The sequence below is a fragment of the Sinohyriopsis cumingii genome, chromosome 5 (genome assembly GCF_028554795.1).
Source record: "Sinohyriopsis cumingii isolate HCF-2022 chromosome 5, ASM2855479v2, whole genome shotgun sequence".
Lineage (NCBI taxonomy): Eukaryota > Metazoa > Mollusca > Bivalvia > Unionida > Unionidae > Sinohyriopsis > Sinohyriopsis cumingii.
The window spans coordinates 74567411-74584081 of NC_142965.1; the positions used below are offsets into that span (position 1 = coordinate 74567411).

The 16671-nt window shown below is 33.1% G+C and overlaps 1 protein-coding gene across 2 annotated transcripts in view; it reads right to left on the reverse strand.

The window, feature by feature from the left end:
• Positions 1 to 16671, reverse strand: part of LOC149799458 (leucine-rich repeat-containing protein 63-like) — a 37240-nt gene that overhangs the window by 14694 nt on the left and 5875 nt on the right. For both annotated transcript variants that reach the window (XM_089958819.1, XM_089958820.1), the window contains exons 4-8: positions 11939 to 12027; positions 9304 to 9389; positions 5932 to 6015; positions 3791 to 3942; positions 2662 to 2745 (exon numbers count right to left, since the gene is read on the reverse strand). In XM_089958819.1, coding sequence (XP_089814945.1) covers positions 2662 to 2745; positions 3791 to 3942; positions 5932 to 6015; positions 9304 to 9389; positions 11939 to 12027 — 495 coding nt within the window. The remainder of the gene's footprint in view (positions 1 to 2661; positions 2746 to 3790; positions 3943 to 5931; positions 6016 to 9303; positions 9390 to 11938; positions 12028 to 16671) is intronic.

Sequence of the window (16671 nt, forward strand, 5' to 3'; positions counted from 1 at the left end):
AACTGCAGTAAAATACTTCATATATACTCTGAAATTTAACTATTATATTCAGATTTCACTGGTAATTCAATGAAATTTAACTATTATATCCAGATTTCACTGGTAATTCAATGAAATTTAACTACTGTATTCAGATTTCACTGGTAATTCAATGAAATTTAACTATTATATTTAGATTTCACTGGTAATTCAATGAAATTTAACTATTATATTCAGATTTCACTGGTAATTCAATGAAATTTAACTACTATATCCAGATTTCACTGGTATTTCAATGAAATTTAACTATTATATTCAGATTTCACTGGTAATTCAATGAAATTTAACTATTATATCCAGATTTCACTGGTATTTCAATGAAATTTAACTATTATATTCAGACTTCACTGGTAATTCAATGAAATTTAACTATTATATTCTGATTTCACTGGTATTTCAATGAAATTTAACTAATATATTCAAACTTCACTGGTAATTCAATGAAATTTAACTATTGTATTCAGATTTCACTGGTAATTCAATGAAATTTAACTATTATATTCAGATTTCACTGGTAATTCAATGAAATTTAACTATTATATTCAGATTTCACTGGTATTTCAATGAAATTTAACTATTATATTCAGACTTCACTGGTAATTCAATGAAATTTAACTACTGTATTCAGATTTCACTGGTAATTCAATGAAATTTAGCTATTATATTCAGATTTCACTGGTAATTCAATGAAATTTAGTTAAATCTCAACAACGAAAAATGGTGAAATTTTAGTGAAATCTTACCAAACTTTCAGTATCTTGGCTACTTTCAGAGTACAAGACTGTGAAATGACACTAAAACATTCCTTGAATATCTTCAGAGTACCAGACTGTGAAATCATTCTCAAAAACACATTTCATTACTTTCAAAGTACCAATCAGATTAAAATATACACTGGATACTTTCAGAGTATCAGACTGTAAAACACACTAAAGCATATCCTTGATACAATCAGAGTACCAGACTATGAAATGACATTAAAACATACCTTGGATACTTTCAGAGTATCAGACTGTGAAAACACACTAAAGCATATCCTAGATACAATCAGAGGACCAGACTATGAAATGACATTAAAACATACCTTGGATACTTTCAAAGTAGCAGATTTTAAAATGATCAATAGTATACAATTACTACTGGAATAAGGATATACTCTATCTACAGCTTTAAATACTCAAACATGCATTTTAATATAAAAATGTATAATCCATTGGTTTAAAATATAACAAGTTAAAATATTTTAGCCTAAGAAATAACTTTGGGAGAAATTTACTGTGAAATGGTCTCATTTGTTTTCTACATTTTTCCTAACACCATGAGATGTTACAGGTCAGCTTGGAAAAGAAATGAGGGATGAACGATACCTCAAATATTATAGGTAATATTTATCTGATTCAGGAAATTTCCATCATCTGCTCTCATGTACCTGTGTTTGATTATGATAGCAAATGGTAAGCTGTTGTTTACCACTGGCAGCCACAGGTAAACATTATCAACTTAACAGTGCATTAGGATCCAGACTTCTATTTATAGTTTTTATCAACGGTTGCAGTTTCAACATATTTTGTATGCACTAAAACTCTAGTAAACCAAAATCCTATTGAAAATAAAAAAGAAATCCTGTATGAAATGTTTTTGTTTTCAATGATTTTTGTCTTTAAAAGGTCTGCTTGATACAAGACATGTATCAACTCAGCAAGGATGCTGTGTTTTACATAGTTCTGTGTATAGGTTGACATTTCAGGCTTGGTAATCAATTTTCTCTAAAAGATTGATGACCAAATGAAAATCCATTAATTTTTCCTTCTGGCGAAGGTAATTCTCTTATTTGCAAAAGAAATCTAAACAAAAGTGATTTAGCAATTTTGAAAATGAAGGATTTTTATTAGCCTTTCGTCTTGAAGAAATAAAAATCTAAACAATAAACATTCCAAATAAACTTAGAAATATCCATTCCATGACATTTTGCAACTAGATCTCAACCAATAGATTTTGAATTTTAAAACCAAATTTAAAACTATTATACTGAAAATGACAAATTCCTCCTGAATTAAGTAAAACGACACTACTTGGAGTTTTACTGATATAATTTGAATACTTTTGATACCCAGGGATAAGTTTTTCTTTTGAAAGCAATTTTATAATCACCATGTCAAAATAATAGCCATGCTTTGCACTTAAAAATTTAGTATTGGGATAAATTTCTTACTGCTGAAGATGATTGGAATATGAGTTAACTCCCTTCATCTTTGTTGATTGCCCTCCCCTTTCAGGTTGCAATGTCTTTCTGAATATGATCAAGCTTAATAATCTGTATCTTAGATTCCACTTTGACACTGATATAACCTAAAAATGTAAGTAGTAACGAGACATCATATATGTACAATGGTATGTTTCATGAAAATCAGATATTCTCAGTGGATTTTAGCAGCCACTGCCCTCCACAGACTTATGTGAAAATTAAAAAATGTGTGCTCAGTAAGGAATATTTATGAAAGTGCTGATGTAAAAGAGGGGTGTGCACTAATTGAGACATGCACAGATATGATATCATATATGGTAAATGTACACAATAAAGTAATATTTTCAACATTCCTTAAAAAAAATACATATACTTACTGCAGATGACAAATTTCATTCTGGATAAAAGTCAGTTTATTGTAGGAGAGGTCTAGATGTCTGAGATGCTGTAGGCGAAAGATACTGAAAAAGCAATCAATCAGTCAAAGAATCAATCACATGGTCAACTGACAAGTAAGTAAATTAGAGTATAGTGATGACCTGGAGAATTAAAGTAATACTAATTTACATTAAATTGGATGGAAGAACATAACTCCACAAATGGTGTTATTCATGATCCCATTCACTGTTTTACACACTGTCTTTAAATAATTTATATATTTTTCAAAATTTTCTTTTCATCGCACGTCATTAAAGAATTTATAATAAAATTTAAAGCATATTTGAGAAATTATTGTGACTTCCTCTTAAATGCTCCTTATACAAATTGTTTCAAGCACCAGCATTAGTGGAAGAATATCCAAGGGAAATAGCCAAAGGTATAAATATTTAGCTCAAACTGAGTCACCTCCCTTGATATATAAAAGTGACAGGGAAAGGCAGTGGATTGGTTAATGGATTTTGTTAACAATTTTAGCAACACCATAAAGTCTGTCACTATTTTTGGTAATATATATTAAAATTAATAACAGAGAATACACACTTGCAAGTACAGAATGATTGATATCATCAAAAACCAATGAAATTTATCAATTATTTAATTAAATGAATTAGATAAAATATTTAAGACAATAACGGCATACTGTTTTTTCTTTTTCTTTTCTTTTCTAAATACAATACAGTTTCAATAAATATAATTATATCATGTACTACACTACTGTTCAATGTATGATAATCGTACACATGTAATACTGTATGTTGCAGTGTGATAACAATATCAAATGACCTATAATTTTAATACTTTAAAACTTAATACATTTACACACAGTCAAACCTGAGTAAAAGCCACCTTTATTAAGCAGCCACCTATCTTAAACAGTCATATGTTGAAAGTTCCTACAAATACATTTTAGAAAAAATTAACTTGTATTAAGCAGTCAACTGACTTACGAGGTCAGCTATTCTCATTTCTAAGTTAGCTGCTTATTACAGGTTTGACATTTTTTAAAATTAAATTTAATGTACTTTTTGCCATGTAAACAAATCTCAATCTACATCAACTCCTTACTTCATGGGCAGTGAGTTAAGCTGACAGAAGGACACGACCAGTGTACGCAGATTCTTCAAATGGTGGATATCTATGGGCAACTCTCGCAGAGGGTTATTCCTCAACTTCAGTATCTCCAGCTGTTTAATGTTTGTAACTTCAGGTGGAAGCATCTGAATTTATAACAAAACATTTGCATGATATACCATATACACTCACTGATAAGTTGAGTCCAACCGCAAACTAGTAGATCAAACAACATATACTCTGGTCTGCAGGCACATAATGCTATAGCAGAGAAGGATCTTTGTTGTTTGCAGTTTAACTTGTCTTATATGTGAATATATATGGTAATGTTACATGATAAATATTTTCTGGTTTATGATTATTCAATATTATAGTGTTATGTCATAAATATTGCATGTCATTAGGACACAGCAGCTAGAAATGTGATACAGTAAACTTTAAAATATATGGCATATACAAATTACTTAACTTGCTTCACAAAATATGGATCTTATGAATTTTCATCTAAGATTTTTAATTCACACAAAAAAGAATGCAAGCAAAACAATAGCATAGCATATATTCTAACACTATCATGACTTAAAAAATACAGGTACTTGCAAAGGTACAAACAGCTGCAAAGAGCAGTTAGTCTGAAGTAAACTAATTGACAATGATAGTCTTTTAGAAAGTTCGTAAAATCTCTAAACAATTTTTCACAGACTGCTCTGCTGATACGTACTTAAAGCCCTTTTGCAAAATTTGATGATGCTTTTATTTATTTCCATTAACAAATTCCTAATTATACATATTTTTGTCAGCAAAAAGTTGACTTTATAATGAAAATTTAATCCAAAAATGACAAATTCTGAACAAGTCTCTATTTTAGAAATGCATTTGTTTCACCTATGTACCTGTGGTACAACACTATATTTTTGAGAGACTGCTTCAAAATTATGTTGAGGGTTACAATATGATAAATATCTGCCCAGGTTTTTCTAGCTCTAATCTGAAATGAAAGATTAACAATGTAAGTAATACAATCCATGACAACATTGGAACCCTTCTTGTTGTTTCCCTGCCAATTAGCAGAACTAATCTGTCAGAAGCCACATGGAAGCCTAATGAAATTTAGTGTTGTACAATAAGCTGGACATGGCCTGCATTTTGAGCCTCCACAAATGTTTCTCATAAAGTATATGCTGTCTATATCTGGATGTATTCCACATACAAGTAACATGACATTGTGACCAATTGTACTTGAGAAAGTTATTAACATCGAGGTTAATCAAGCGTGTTGATGTACATACCGATGTATGTACCAATAAATCAATGGATGTACAGAGATATACAGACACTTATACAGACATATAGATGAATGTACAGGTATATGAATGGATGTATGTACATGGATGAATGTATAGACAAATGGATCAGTGTACAGATATGGATGAATGTACAGACATCTGCTCAGATGTACAGACATATGGATGGATGTACAGACATGAGGATGAATGTACATATATGAGGATGAATGTACAGACATAGGAATGAATGTACAGACATATGGATTGATGTACAGACATGAGGATGGATGTACAGACATATGGATTGATGTTAAGACATGCAGATCGATGTACAGACATGAGGATGGATGTACAGACATATGGATGGATATACAGACATGAGGATGGATGTACAGACATATGGATTGATGTTAAGACATGCAGATCGATGTACAGACATAGGAATGGATGTACATACATAGGGATGAGTGTACAGACATATGGATAAATGTACAGACATGTAGATCAATGTACAGACATATGAATGGATGTACAGATGTATGGACATATACACATTTGACAAACTCATCACTATGTTGAGCATCTGAAAGCTAGGCTTGACTGAAGTCAATGTGTTAAAACCTTTATAAAAAACTTAAAATAACACAAAAGTGCAATCAGAAGCATAATACTCTGGCACAGCTGAACCTGTACAGTGTTGGTTTTTCTGTATCCAAAATTACATACATGTGTTTTGCCCTGAGCCATCAAAAAATGAGTTTCCTAGGGAGATACGGGTGATGTCATTAAACTAAATACAAATACATTACCTCTAACCATGCTGATCACAATTCCCCAACTGGTACTTACCGTAAAATCATTGAATGATAGGTTGAGGTAGGTGATGTTACTGGCCAAGGGAGAAATATCTGGCAACTCTGAGATAAAATGTGCCTGTAAGAATTAAGAATACATCATGTGTTGAATTACACAATATGACTTTTGTTGAATTTCACAATATGACATTTGTTAAATGACACAAGATACCATCTGTTGAACAACACAATATGCCATTTATTGAATGATACAATATGACATTTGCTGATTGACACACTATGCCATTTGCTGAATAACACAATATACCATTTGCTGAATAACACAATATGCCATTTGTTGAATGATAGAATATACCATTTGTTGAATAACAGAATATTTCATTTCCTGAATGACACAGTATGCCATTTGTTGAATGACACAATATGCCATTTCTTGAATGATATAATTTGCTGAATTATCCAATTTTACACAATATGCTATTACTTGAATAACATAATTTATTATATGCTCATTTTTTTCCCCATTAACTTTACATTGTGAGAATTGTTCAATATTCCCCGATACTGAATGCACGCGACAATACACATATAGCATTCACATGAATAAAGGAACTACTTTCTTTTGTAAATAAACAATGGACTCAGACGCCAACACTTTTGATTTGTAAACAAATCATGTACACTTGCCTAAGAGGCTCTTTACTTTGTGGTTGTTTAAATTTGTTTCTGAATGAACTAAAACATGTTTCATGGACTGCAAAAACCCCCAGCTGTCTTGACATTTTGCGTTGATACAATGTTAACGGATTTAGGCTAGCTACCTTATATAAATGACGGATTAGGTCCTTACAAATAACAAGGCATATAACTGTTTTCTTTAGCTGGTGATAAGAATAGCAAAATAAAATATACTTACAGTTTACATCCTGAATTTCCTCAAAATGTTTTTTCTTAATTCTGCAAAATCCAAATTACATGAGCCATGTCATAGGTTTTCAATCTGGATTACACATTTCGAAAGTGTGCTGTAATTTTGATGATAAGTGCAATTGCATCCTCCTTACTGCACTCAAAATGAAATACACATTAAATTCCATAGCGTCTTTTTGAAAATTGCAATTGAAAGACTTCATATTTTTCCCACGTTATGATTTCAAACATTCAATGACAGAAACAGAAACACATTTGCAGACGTAAACAAGCTTCTCCCGCGCCACTTCAATCCGATGTATTTCATGTATAATTTGCACAGATGAATCCAGTCCAAAATCACAAACTTTCGTCGAATCGAAACAAAATACCAAAATATATTCATTCCAGATCAAATGGAAAAGTCATTGCAATGCGCATTCATTCACAATATGACTGCAAATTTCAATTTTAACTAGACACACTGTTTTCTTTCGAAAGTTATGTCGACCGCGCGACTAAGTTCAAATTTATCTGGGCGGAGCTATGTGCGCATTAATAATGATGTCATTTTGTAATGTCAAATCTTCGCTTGTGTATTTAGTTTGGAATACAGCATTCATTCATTTACATTGTTTCTTGTAGTGTATTTTGTTTATATAATTAAACCTTAGGTAGAATAAAAAAATGAGCATATAATAAAAAGGCTACTGCATTTGTATGGGAAAATATGAACTCGTTTTGTCGGAAGGATATACTGCACTCACAAGTTCATGCAGTATTCATTCCGAAAACTCGTTCATATTTTCCCATACAAATGCAGTAACCTATAAATACCATTCATTGAATCATCATCATCATCATCATCAATCCCATAACCCAAGTAGTTGTTGGGGCACCACAATTGACTTTACAACCAATTCTCTCCATCTTTCTCTGTTCTCTACTGTCCTTTTGGAATCTCTGAACCCATGCCAGTCCACTCTTTAATGTTGTCTTCCCACCTATTTTCCTATTTTTCTGTATGCCTCTTCTTCTGCACCCTGCACTGTGCCTTGAAAGATTGTTTTTGCCAGTCCCCATGATCTCGAGACATGACCATACCACTTCAGTTAACGTTTTATTGACAGTGGTCAAGAGGTCTATATAGAGTCTGACGACTTGATGGATCCTGCTGTGGACCTCTTTCTTGGTTACATGGTCAATGTATGAGATGCCCAATATCTTGCGGTAGCATGTCCTTTCAAAGGTTTGAATCCTTCTTTGTAGATCTGATGTGAACGTCCATGTTTCACAAGCATACAGAAAAATGGGCATGTTGAATGATACATTATGCCATTTGCTGAATGATACAATATGACAGTTGTTGAATGGCACATAAAATATTTGTCCTATGAGTTTACTATTTGATGAATGCCTTCAATATATATATTTACATGAAGGTCAGATTCATCGACAAGCAAAGGAATGTGATCTCCCATCCTATTATATGATGGCAGATCTAGATCTATTGAGTTTGTTAACCAGTAAAACAAACAAGACAGACCCATATTTGCCATCAGATAATGTAATGCAAAATAAGGGTGTAGACCAGATGTTTGCTTAAAAGTATTTTAATTCAGATAAAGTCTAGGCACTCAACTAGAAATGATTGTGGGGTGCAATTTTTTAAAAAATTATTGACCTTGTTCAAGTGACTATTAAATTTCATAAATCTGTAAACCTTATATTGACCTATATAAAGCAGAGTTCAATACATTAGGCTTAAAGGCTCACAAAACTTCTTATTCAACTGAAACATTAGTATACATTTGTTTTATTATATAATTTATGCAAAATATTCCAATTCAATTTGCTTCAGGAAAGTGAAAATGCCATTTCACTGTTTACCCCCCAGAAAATTGATTGTATTGTCATGATGGTACAATAATGAATAAACCACATGACATCATGTCATCCAATGAAAAAACATCTCTCATGATGGTACAATAATGAACAAACCACATGACATCATGTCATCCAATGAATAAACATCTCTCACAGGAATGAAATAACAATACATGTGAAAATAAGACAGTTCTATCACCAGGAAATAAAAAGTGGCACAAATGATCATTAAGTACAATGCTGCTGTGAAAGAAATAGAGAGGTTCCATGTCTGATTAAATCACTTTTCATATTCATATAGTTATTACAGAGAAGGAAAGAAATAAAAACATGAGTTCTTATCTGAGCTTCATTAGATTCAACCAAAGCTACAATGTACATTCTAGTTGGGATGGTATTTTTATTTTTCTCACTGGTTTATAATGTTTACTTCTAGGCTTTATTTATGTTCATGAATGATTCACACAGAATTTTATCTAGTTATACATTTTAAAATCAGCCTTATTTATTATACAAATTTATTTTTATCATTATACTTTTAAGGCAAACACATTGTACATCCACAGCTATACAACTAGTGATGGCATTGCATGCTATACTCTACTCTTACCTTCAGGCTGAGAGCTTTGCCTCCATTGACCAATGAATCAAGAACTGCTAACTCAGATGGGGATATCATCCCCTCTTCTGCCACTGCTGAAGAAATAGAAAATTATAAATGATCATCAGTCCTTTCTTCTGCAAATGTCTCATGACAAACAGCAATAAAAACTTTCTATCAGTCACGCAACACTCAAGGATAAATCCTGGATTTTTTTCCCACTGGTGTGATTGTTTTTTTAAAACGGTTCTTCATTCACTTAGAATGGACAGTTTCCCTGTTTTCTGGTACAAATTTATATCATTTTATTTTGAAATGTGTTTTTCTAATTACACTGGTTCAAATTTTTTGGAAGGGTGATTCATTGTCAAAAGTGGACAACTTGTTTTCCAGTAAAACGTATATAACTTTGACTGGACAGGAAAAGACCATTCAACCAAATCACCTAAACCCCCTCTGCACCAGCCACTGAACACAAATCACAATCATTCCATCATAATGACATACTGAACATTTAGTATAAATAGGTAAGGACCATATATACCAACTTATAAGTCAGATCCTACCATAAACTGCAGTTCAGCTGTTGCTAAATGTGCTGGGAGATCCAAGTCTATGCAGTTTGTTAGGAATACTCAGTAGAACAAACAACACAAACCCTGATCTGCCAGTGCATTATGCAAAAGCAAATCAGGATCTATGGTGTTAATAGTCTAACGTGACTTATAAGTGAGTATACATGGTACCACTAACCTTGTTTAGGGTTAAAATAACTTCATGATTTTCACGTTACAGTGTATATAGTCATTTATGTTAGAATATGAGGGAGTGTCAGTGATGATGAAGAATGCATTTATTATATGTTTGATGTAAAGATTGAAATGCTTCCACTGTATTATTTTTAATTTTTCATACGTATCATTTCTTATTAAAATATGGTAAAAATTTTGGTACCAATGAAAATGAGTACAAACTATTTTAATTATAATTATTATTTGTACACCAAAAAAAATCGTTATATCAAAAGCGTAAGAAACAATTACAGACTTCAGAGTGTGTTACATGGAAATGTTCAATACAAAAGCTGAGAAATCTTTATATATTGAATAGTGTTGGTACATAGGGGCACAAACATGTGGGTCAAACAGGGATTAGAATTGCTTTTTTAGCCTAGAAGTGGTATTTTTAATGCAGAGAAGTGATTTCCACTTTACCCATTGATTCAGATATGAACCCCAATAAATCATGACTTTGAGTCCTACCCTTTTAATTTCAACCAGTTTATCTCTGATTCTGTGAGGTTCTTAAAATAACCTTATCTCTGTCATAATGCATAAGTGAACATTTCACAGGGCTCTGGTTTGCAGCAAATTCATGCTGGGGATGCATATGACAAAATACATTATTAGTATCTGTCTCCTGTAATCTACCCCATCTAAAGTTCTGCTGATGAGTGTGATTACCAGCATTGCTCTTTTGCTGAGTGTAATTATTAGCATTGCAATGCATATGAGTGTAACTGCAGCATTGCTATGCTGATGACTGTAATTACCAGCATTGCTATGCAGATGAGTGTAATTACAGCATTGCTATGCTGATGACTGTAGTTACCAGCATTGCTCTGATGATGAGTGTAATTACCAACAATGGTCATTACATAATCATCCACTGCCTTACATATATTTTGTTTTATGTGGCAAGATGACCTAATGAAACAAAATTAATTAGAGTAGATTACCACTAACCTAAACTGTTTTATCTTTCCAAAAATCAAGTGCTCAAATACTCATGAGAATAGACAACTGCATAGTCATCTGCTGGATAACATCCAAAGAATTCCAAACAGGAAAATTGTATTTCATTATTAGAATCAACAGTGCAAACAGGTTAGAGAATGCTATAATCAGGAAACTGTTCAGTGATAAGCCAAGTGAATAAACAAATAAAGAAATAAATAAATCTTAATATTGTGAAAAGCTCTTATAAAAATACTGCCTTCGAAAAATTCTTTGTGGGACATAGTAGATATTGCTTGGATTACAGCAGTTTTTCAAGTGCATTAGGACTCTAATTTTAAAACAAAACAGTACAGGATTGTATTGATACATTATGAAATACATGTGTAGTACTGTGCTCTTCAATTCCAAAATACAAATCTGTAGTCTTTGATTTCAAATTACAAGTCTGTAATTTCAAAATACAAGTCTTTAGTCTTTAATTTCAAAATACAAGTTTGTAGTCTCTAATTTTAAAAGACAAGAAGAGCATCCTAATGGTGACCATGCAAAACTTTATTTCTGTTGTCCACAGAAAAACTGTATTGATCAATATTTCAATTCAATAATTAAATACATCTTAATTAAGATTATATCTACACTTTATTTCTCCCTTACTTCTCCCTCAAACCCTTTCACTTCTTCCTTTTTTGCTGGAAGGAGAATAAAATTTTCCCATCTTTCTATCAGTAGTTTGAGCACTGGTACTACTGTAAATTTATTCTTTTATTAATAGTCCCTATTCTGTAACCTAACCCATCCTCTCCTAGAAAACATTTTCAGCTCCCATTAAAAATGTTAACAAGATGGCCTCATGGTCTCATTGCAGATTACATAATGTACACATATGACATTGGTCACAAACTTACTGAAAGGTGACTGACTTCTCCCTGAGCCCTGGAAATATTTTGACCTTGCAGAATGGAACACTGCATCTTTGGCAGGTAGTTCTGTATCTCTGTAAAAACAAATTTACAAATAATGTTAAAGATAACTGTTACAGGTACATCATTTGCTAAATACATTACCAGTGTAGCTCTCTACAATAAAGAAATTTCTCTTAAAGAAAAACGTCTCTAAATCCCTTAGTTTTCTTTATATATTTAGCCTATACATAATGGAGGCCTGTCTGTAAAGAACAGGATTTGGAATTCCTAAGTGTGATCTTTATGTGAATTTTTCTGTGCATTCATGCAAATGCAGTATAATTTGGAAACACTCTTTTGGAAATTTCTGGGGTTTTAAAAAAAAAATCTACTGCAGCTAATGGTACAATTAGAATTACAATGCTACAGGAATAGACAAAAACTGCCAACAAATCTGATAGCACTCCAAGTTGGGACCAAAAATGGTCATATTCATCATTATAAACTCAACATGGGTGAGGAACAATTTTGCTTGAGTGTGGAATAACTGTAGTAACTCATGTGACATGGACTGTGCTTGAGTGTGGAATAATTATATTCACTCATGTGACATGGACTGTGCTATAGGTGGCGCTATACAGTTTCGCATTTTGCATAGGGTTAAGATTTTAAAGAAAAAGAATTTCCCCGGCTTTCCTCACTGGTTTCACTGGCTATTTAAAAAAGACCTTGTATATCTTAGGTATAATGCAAAGAACCTTTAATTCCCTTTATTTTGGTGTATGATTGATGGGTGTACTATGGGTTATAGAGTATACAGCTTGGCCTTACTTCAAATGTGTACCTTTCAAAAAAGTGCTAGCTCTACTTGGTCATTTTCACTTCCTGAACTTCAGAGGTAAACTGTATAAAAAAGAGCCAATAACTTTTTTTTACATTTTATATATTTGGTAATTCATTCATTGCACTTTCAGAAGCTGATATTGTCTAGTCTGGCAAAATTCATTTTCCCTATTTTAATAGCTGCTAAGGATAGTGTACTTTAGACTAATTCAGACTGATTTTTTAACACAAGGGAGCAGTCATTTTAGTTAGCAGTGTGCTTAAATCATGTAAAATTTCCAAAAGTACAATATCCAAAAGAAATATCATCCACATTACATTAATGTAGCATATAGGTATGCCAACATTCTCTCCACTGTGCATGTTTTAAATGCGCACTACTTCACCTTATATACATCACTCTCTCAAAAGTACATTTTATCTGGTGAGCGCCACCATAGTGTAGAATAACTGTATTCACTCATGTGACATGGACTGTGCTTGAGTGTGGAATAACTGTATTCACTCATGTGACAAGATGTGATTTTCACCAGAAAAGTATAGTGTTCAGCAAATTTTCATGAAATATTTTTTTAAAGAATAAAGAACAGCTTTTGTAATTTGGTGCACTTACACTGACGGTAAGGTTCTCACATAAGTATTGAGAAAAGGACATTTTCTCACATCTGTGAAAACGTAAAGTAAACCTAAAACCGTTATAAACCAAAATTTTGAGGGGATACCAAGGGTTTTTGGTTTTAAGGGGTTTCACTGTATATGTCTTAATTTTTATGTTTTAGTTCAGTATACAGTTCACAGTATAAAGAAGTCAGGATAACTCAGGGTGACATACTCACTTTGCATATCTGTGATGCAATGTTAAATCATGAGCAAGAACAAGGACAAGTAACCAATTCATATTTCCTTTTTCTTTCTCCTCCACTATACCCAGATATGAAAGCTATCATGGGAATATTATGTAAGCTGGTAGAACTTGCATAATTGGTCCAAGATAAATGAATTTTAAACAACATGGCCAATTGAGAATGCCCATGTGAATGAATGTCTCTGATAATGTTTTGTCTTAATACACAGATAAATCAAGTATGAAATTTGAAGATGGGAAACCCAAATTCATTAAAGACACAGATTCTGCCAGAATGATGGACTTTGTAGATATACAACAATGCATTAGTATAATGCTGCACATAGCAGCCATATAGAATAGTCTTATACTGAGGCTGTCTTATAATGAATACATGATACAGTATACCCTCTTTATAATACTGTTTATGGAAGCTATAAAGCATACTGTCTTTTAGTGAGACCATCTTAAAATGAAGTACATTGTACAGTATACCCTCCTTATAACACTGTCGATGGGGGACACAGAGTATACTGCTTTATAGAGAGATCACCTTATAATGAAGTATATTATATATCTTCCTTATAATGCATTACATGGTAGACATAAAGTTTACTTCTTTACAGAAAGATCATCTTATAATCAAGTATAATATACCGCATAACCCCACTATAACACTACATGGAAGTCACAAAATGTTCTTCTTTATAGTGAGATTGCCTTATAAGGAAATACATTGTACAATAATTTTACTACCACTTAATGAAATGGGACTGATTAAAATAGCCACCTTATAACAGGACCTGTGTTATAATGAAGGGCCTTATAGTGAGACTGTCTTCTAACAGGCACTGTGTTATAATGAAGAGCCTTATAGTGAGACTGTCTTCTAACAGGAGCCGTGTTATAATGAAGGGCCTTATAGTGAGACTGTCTTCTAACAGGAACTGTGTTATAATGAAGGGCCTTATAGTGAGACTGTCTTCTAACAGGAACTGTGTTATAATGAAGAGCCTTATAGTGAGACTGTCTTCTAACAGGAACTGTGTTATAATGAATGGCCTTATAGTGAGAATGCCTTACAACAGGAACTGTGTTATAATGAAGGGCCTTATAGTGAGACTGTCTTCTAACATGAACTGTGTTATTATGAAGGGCATTATAGTGAGACTGTCTTCTAACAGGAACTGTGTTATTATGAAGGGCCTTAAAGAGACATTGCCTTCTAACAGGAACTGTGTTATAATGAAGGGCATTAAAGAGACATTGCCTTCTAACGGGAACTGTGTTATAATGAAGGGCATTATTGTATATGAATGACTTATAATGGAAAGGGGGATTTTGTGAGTGCTATCACTGGTAATTTTATCCAGTCTTCTAAAACAAGTTCCTAATTTCTATGATTTGCAAACCCTGGCAAACAAAAAACATTGAAATATTAAATGAATTTCAAATAATTTACCATGACATGAAAACATGGGCTAAATTTTAAATTACCAGTAATTACTGCACAGTGAAATGAATGTGACAGTTATTCATAATAAACTGTTTGAAAAAGTTGAATGACATATGTGAATTACATCAGAATTCTTTGAATGCCAGATTCAAACCTACTGTTACACTGTGACATGATATAACCAACATTTGTAATATCCACATTATGCATGAAATAAAAGTAGTTTATTAGGAATATATACCACCTTCTTATTCTGCCTCTAATGATACTTTACAGTACAATTGGGCAGTAAGTAAATTTTACCCAGTTAAGCAGTAAGTAAAGTTTACCTAGGTGGAAAGTAAATGTGTGTGTGTGTGTGTCTGTGTGTGTGTGTGTGTGTGTGTGTGTGTGTGTGTGTGTGTGTGTAGGTGAGAGAGAGATTTGGACTTTTTAACAGTTTTGCAGTCATATCACTACAATGTCTGCAGTGTGGTAGTTTATAGCGATGTCAAGCACTGGGGCATCATGATGCAGACATGAAGCATCATGTCCCACCCAGTCACATTATCCTGACACCAGGCCAACCAGTCCTAACACTAGCATCTTAATGCTGAGCACCTAGTGAGGCAGCTGCTAGTACCATTTGTATGACTTGGCCAGGGTTCAAACCCATGACCTCCACCATCCAAGGCAGATGCCCTAACCACTAGGCCACCAGAGTGGTCCTGGGAAGTAGGTAAAGTTGACCTAGTTGAGCAGGGAGTGAAGTTTACACAGTTAAGCAGAAAGTAAAGTTTACCTAGTTAGAAAGTAGGTAAAGTTTACCTAGTTAGGAACTGAGTAAAGTTTATCTAGTTGGGCAGTAAGAAAAGATTAACTAGTTGTGAAATAAGTAAAGTTTACCTAGTTGCGAAATATGTAAAGTTTACCTACTTGTGAAGTAAGTAAAGTTTAACTAGTTGTGAAGTAAGTAAAGTTTAAGTTTGAAGTTTTATCAGGTAACATTAGGTTTTTATTAGACAAGCCCGATGTACATTCCAGTTAGAATACAGTAGGGGACCAGTCTGAAATTAAAGGGGCACAAGGGATTGGGCTATCAGATTCTATTTAGCACTGACTGTGCTGTGGGTAAGGGATAAAGGAGTGTAGTGCTGGGGGTAAAGGATTGAGGAGTAATGTGATGTGGGCAAAGGGTTAAAGGAGTACAGTGCTGTGGGCAAAGGGTTAAGAAGTACCATGCTGTGGGTAAGGGTTAAAGAGGTGTAGTGCTGGAGGTAAGGGATGGAGGAGCAATGTGCTGTGGGGTAAGGGATAAAGAAGTACTGTGCTGTGGGTAAGGGATAAAGTAGTCCTGTGCTGTGAGTAACCGTCCATAACAGGTAAAAAAGTACCATGCTGTAAATAAATGATTAGTAGAAAGTGGCACACTTCAACGAGTTATAGACTTCTGATAAGATTTGTGATATTTAGGTGCAATGCACTGATAATGTGATGTGGAAAAATAAGTCTTTAGGAACAGTTTTTACATTCTTATGATGGAAATATTTTTTCCATTCTCATGATGGAAATATTTTTACATTCTCATGATGGAAATATTTTTACATTCTTATG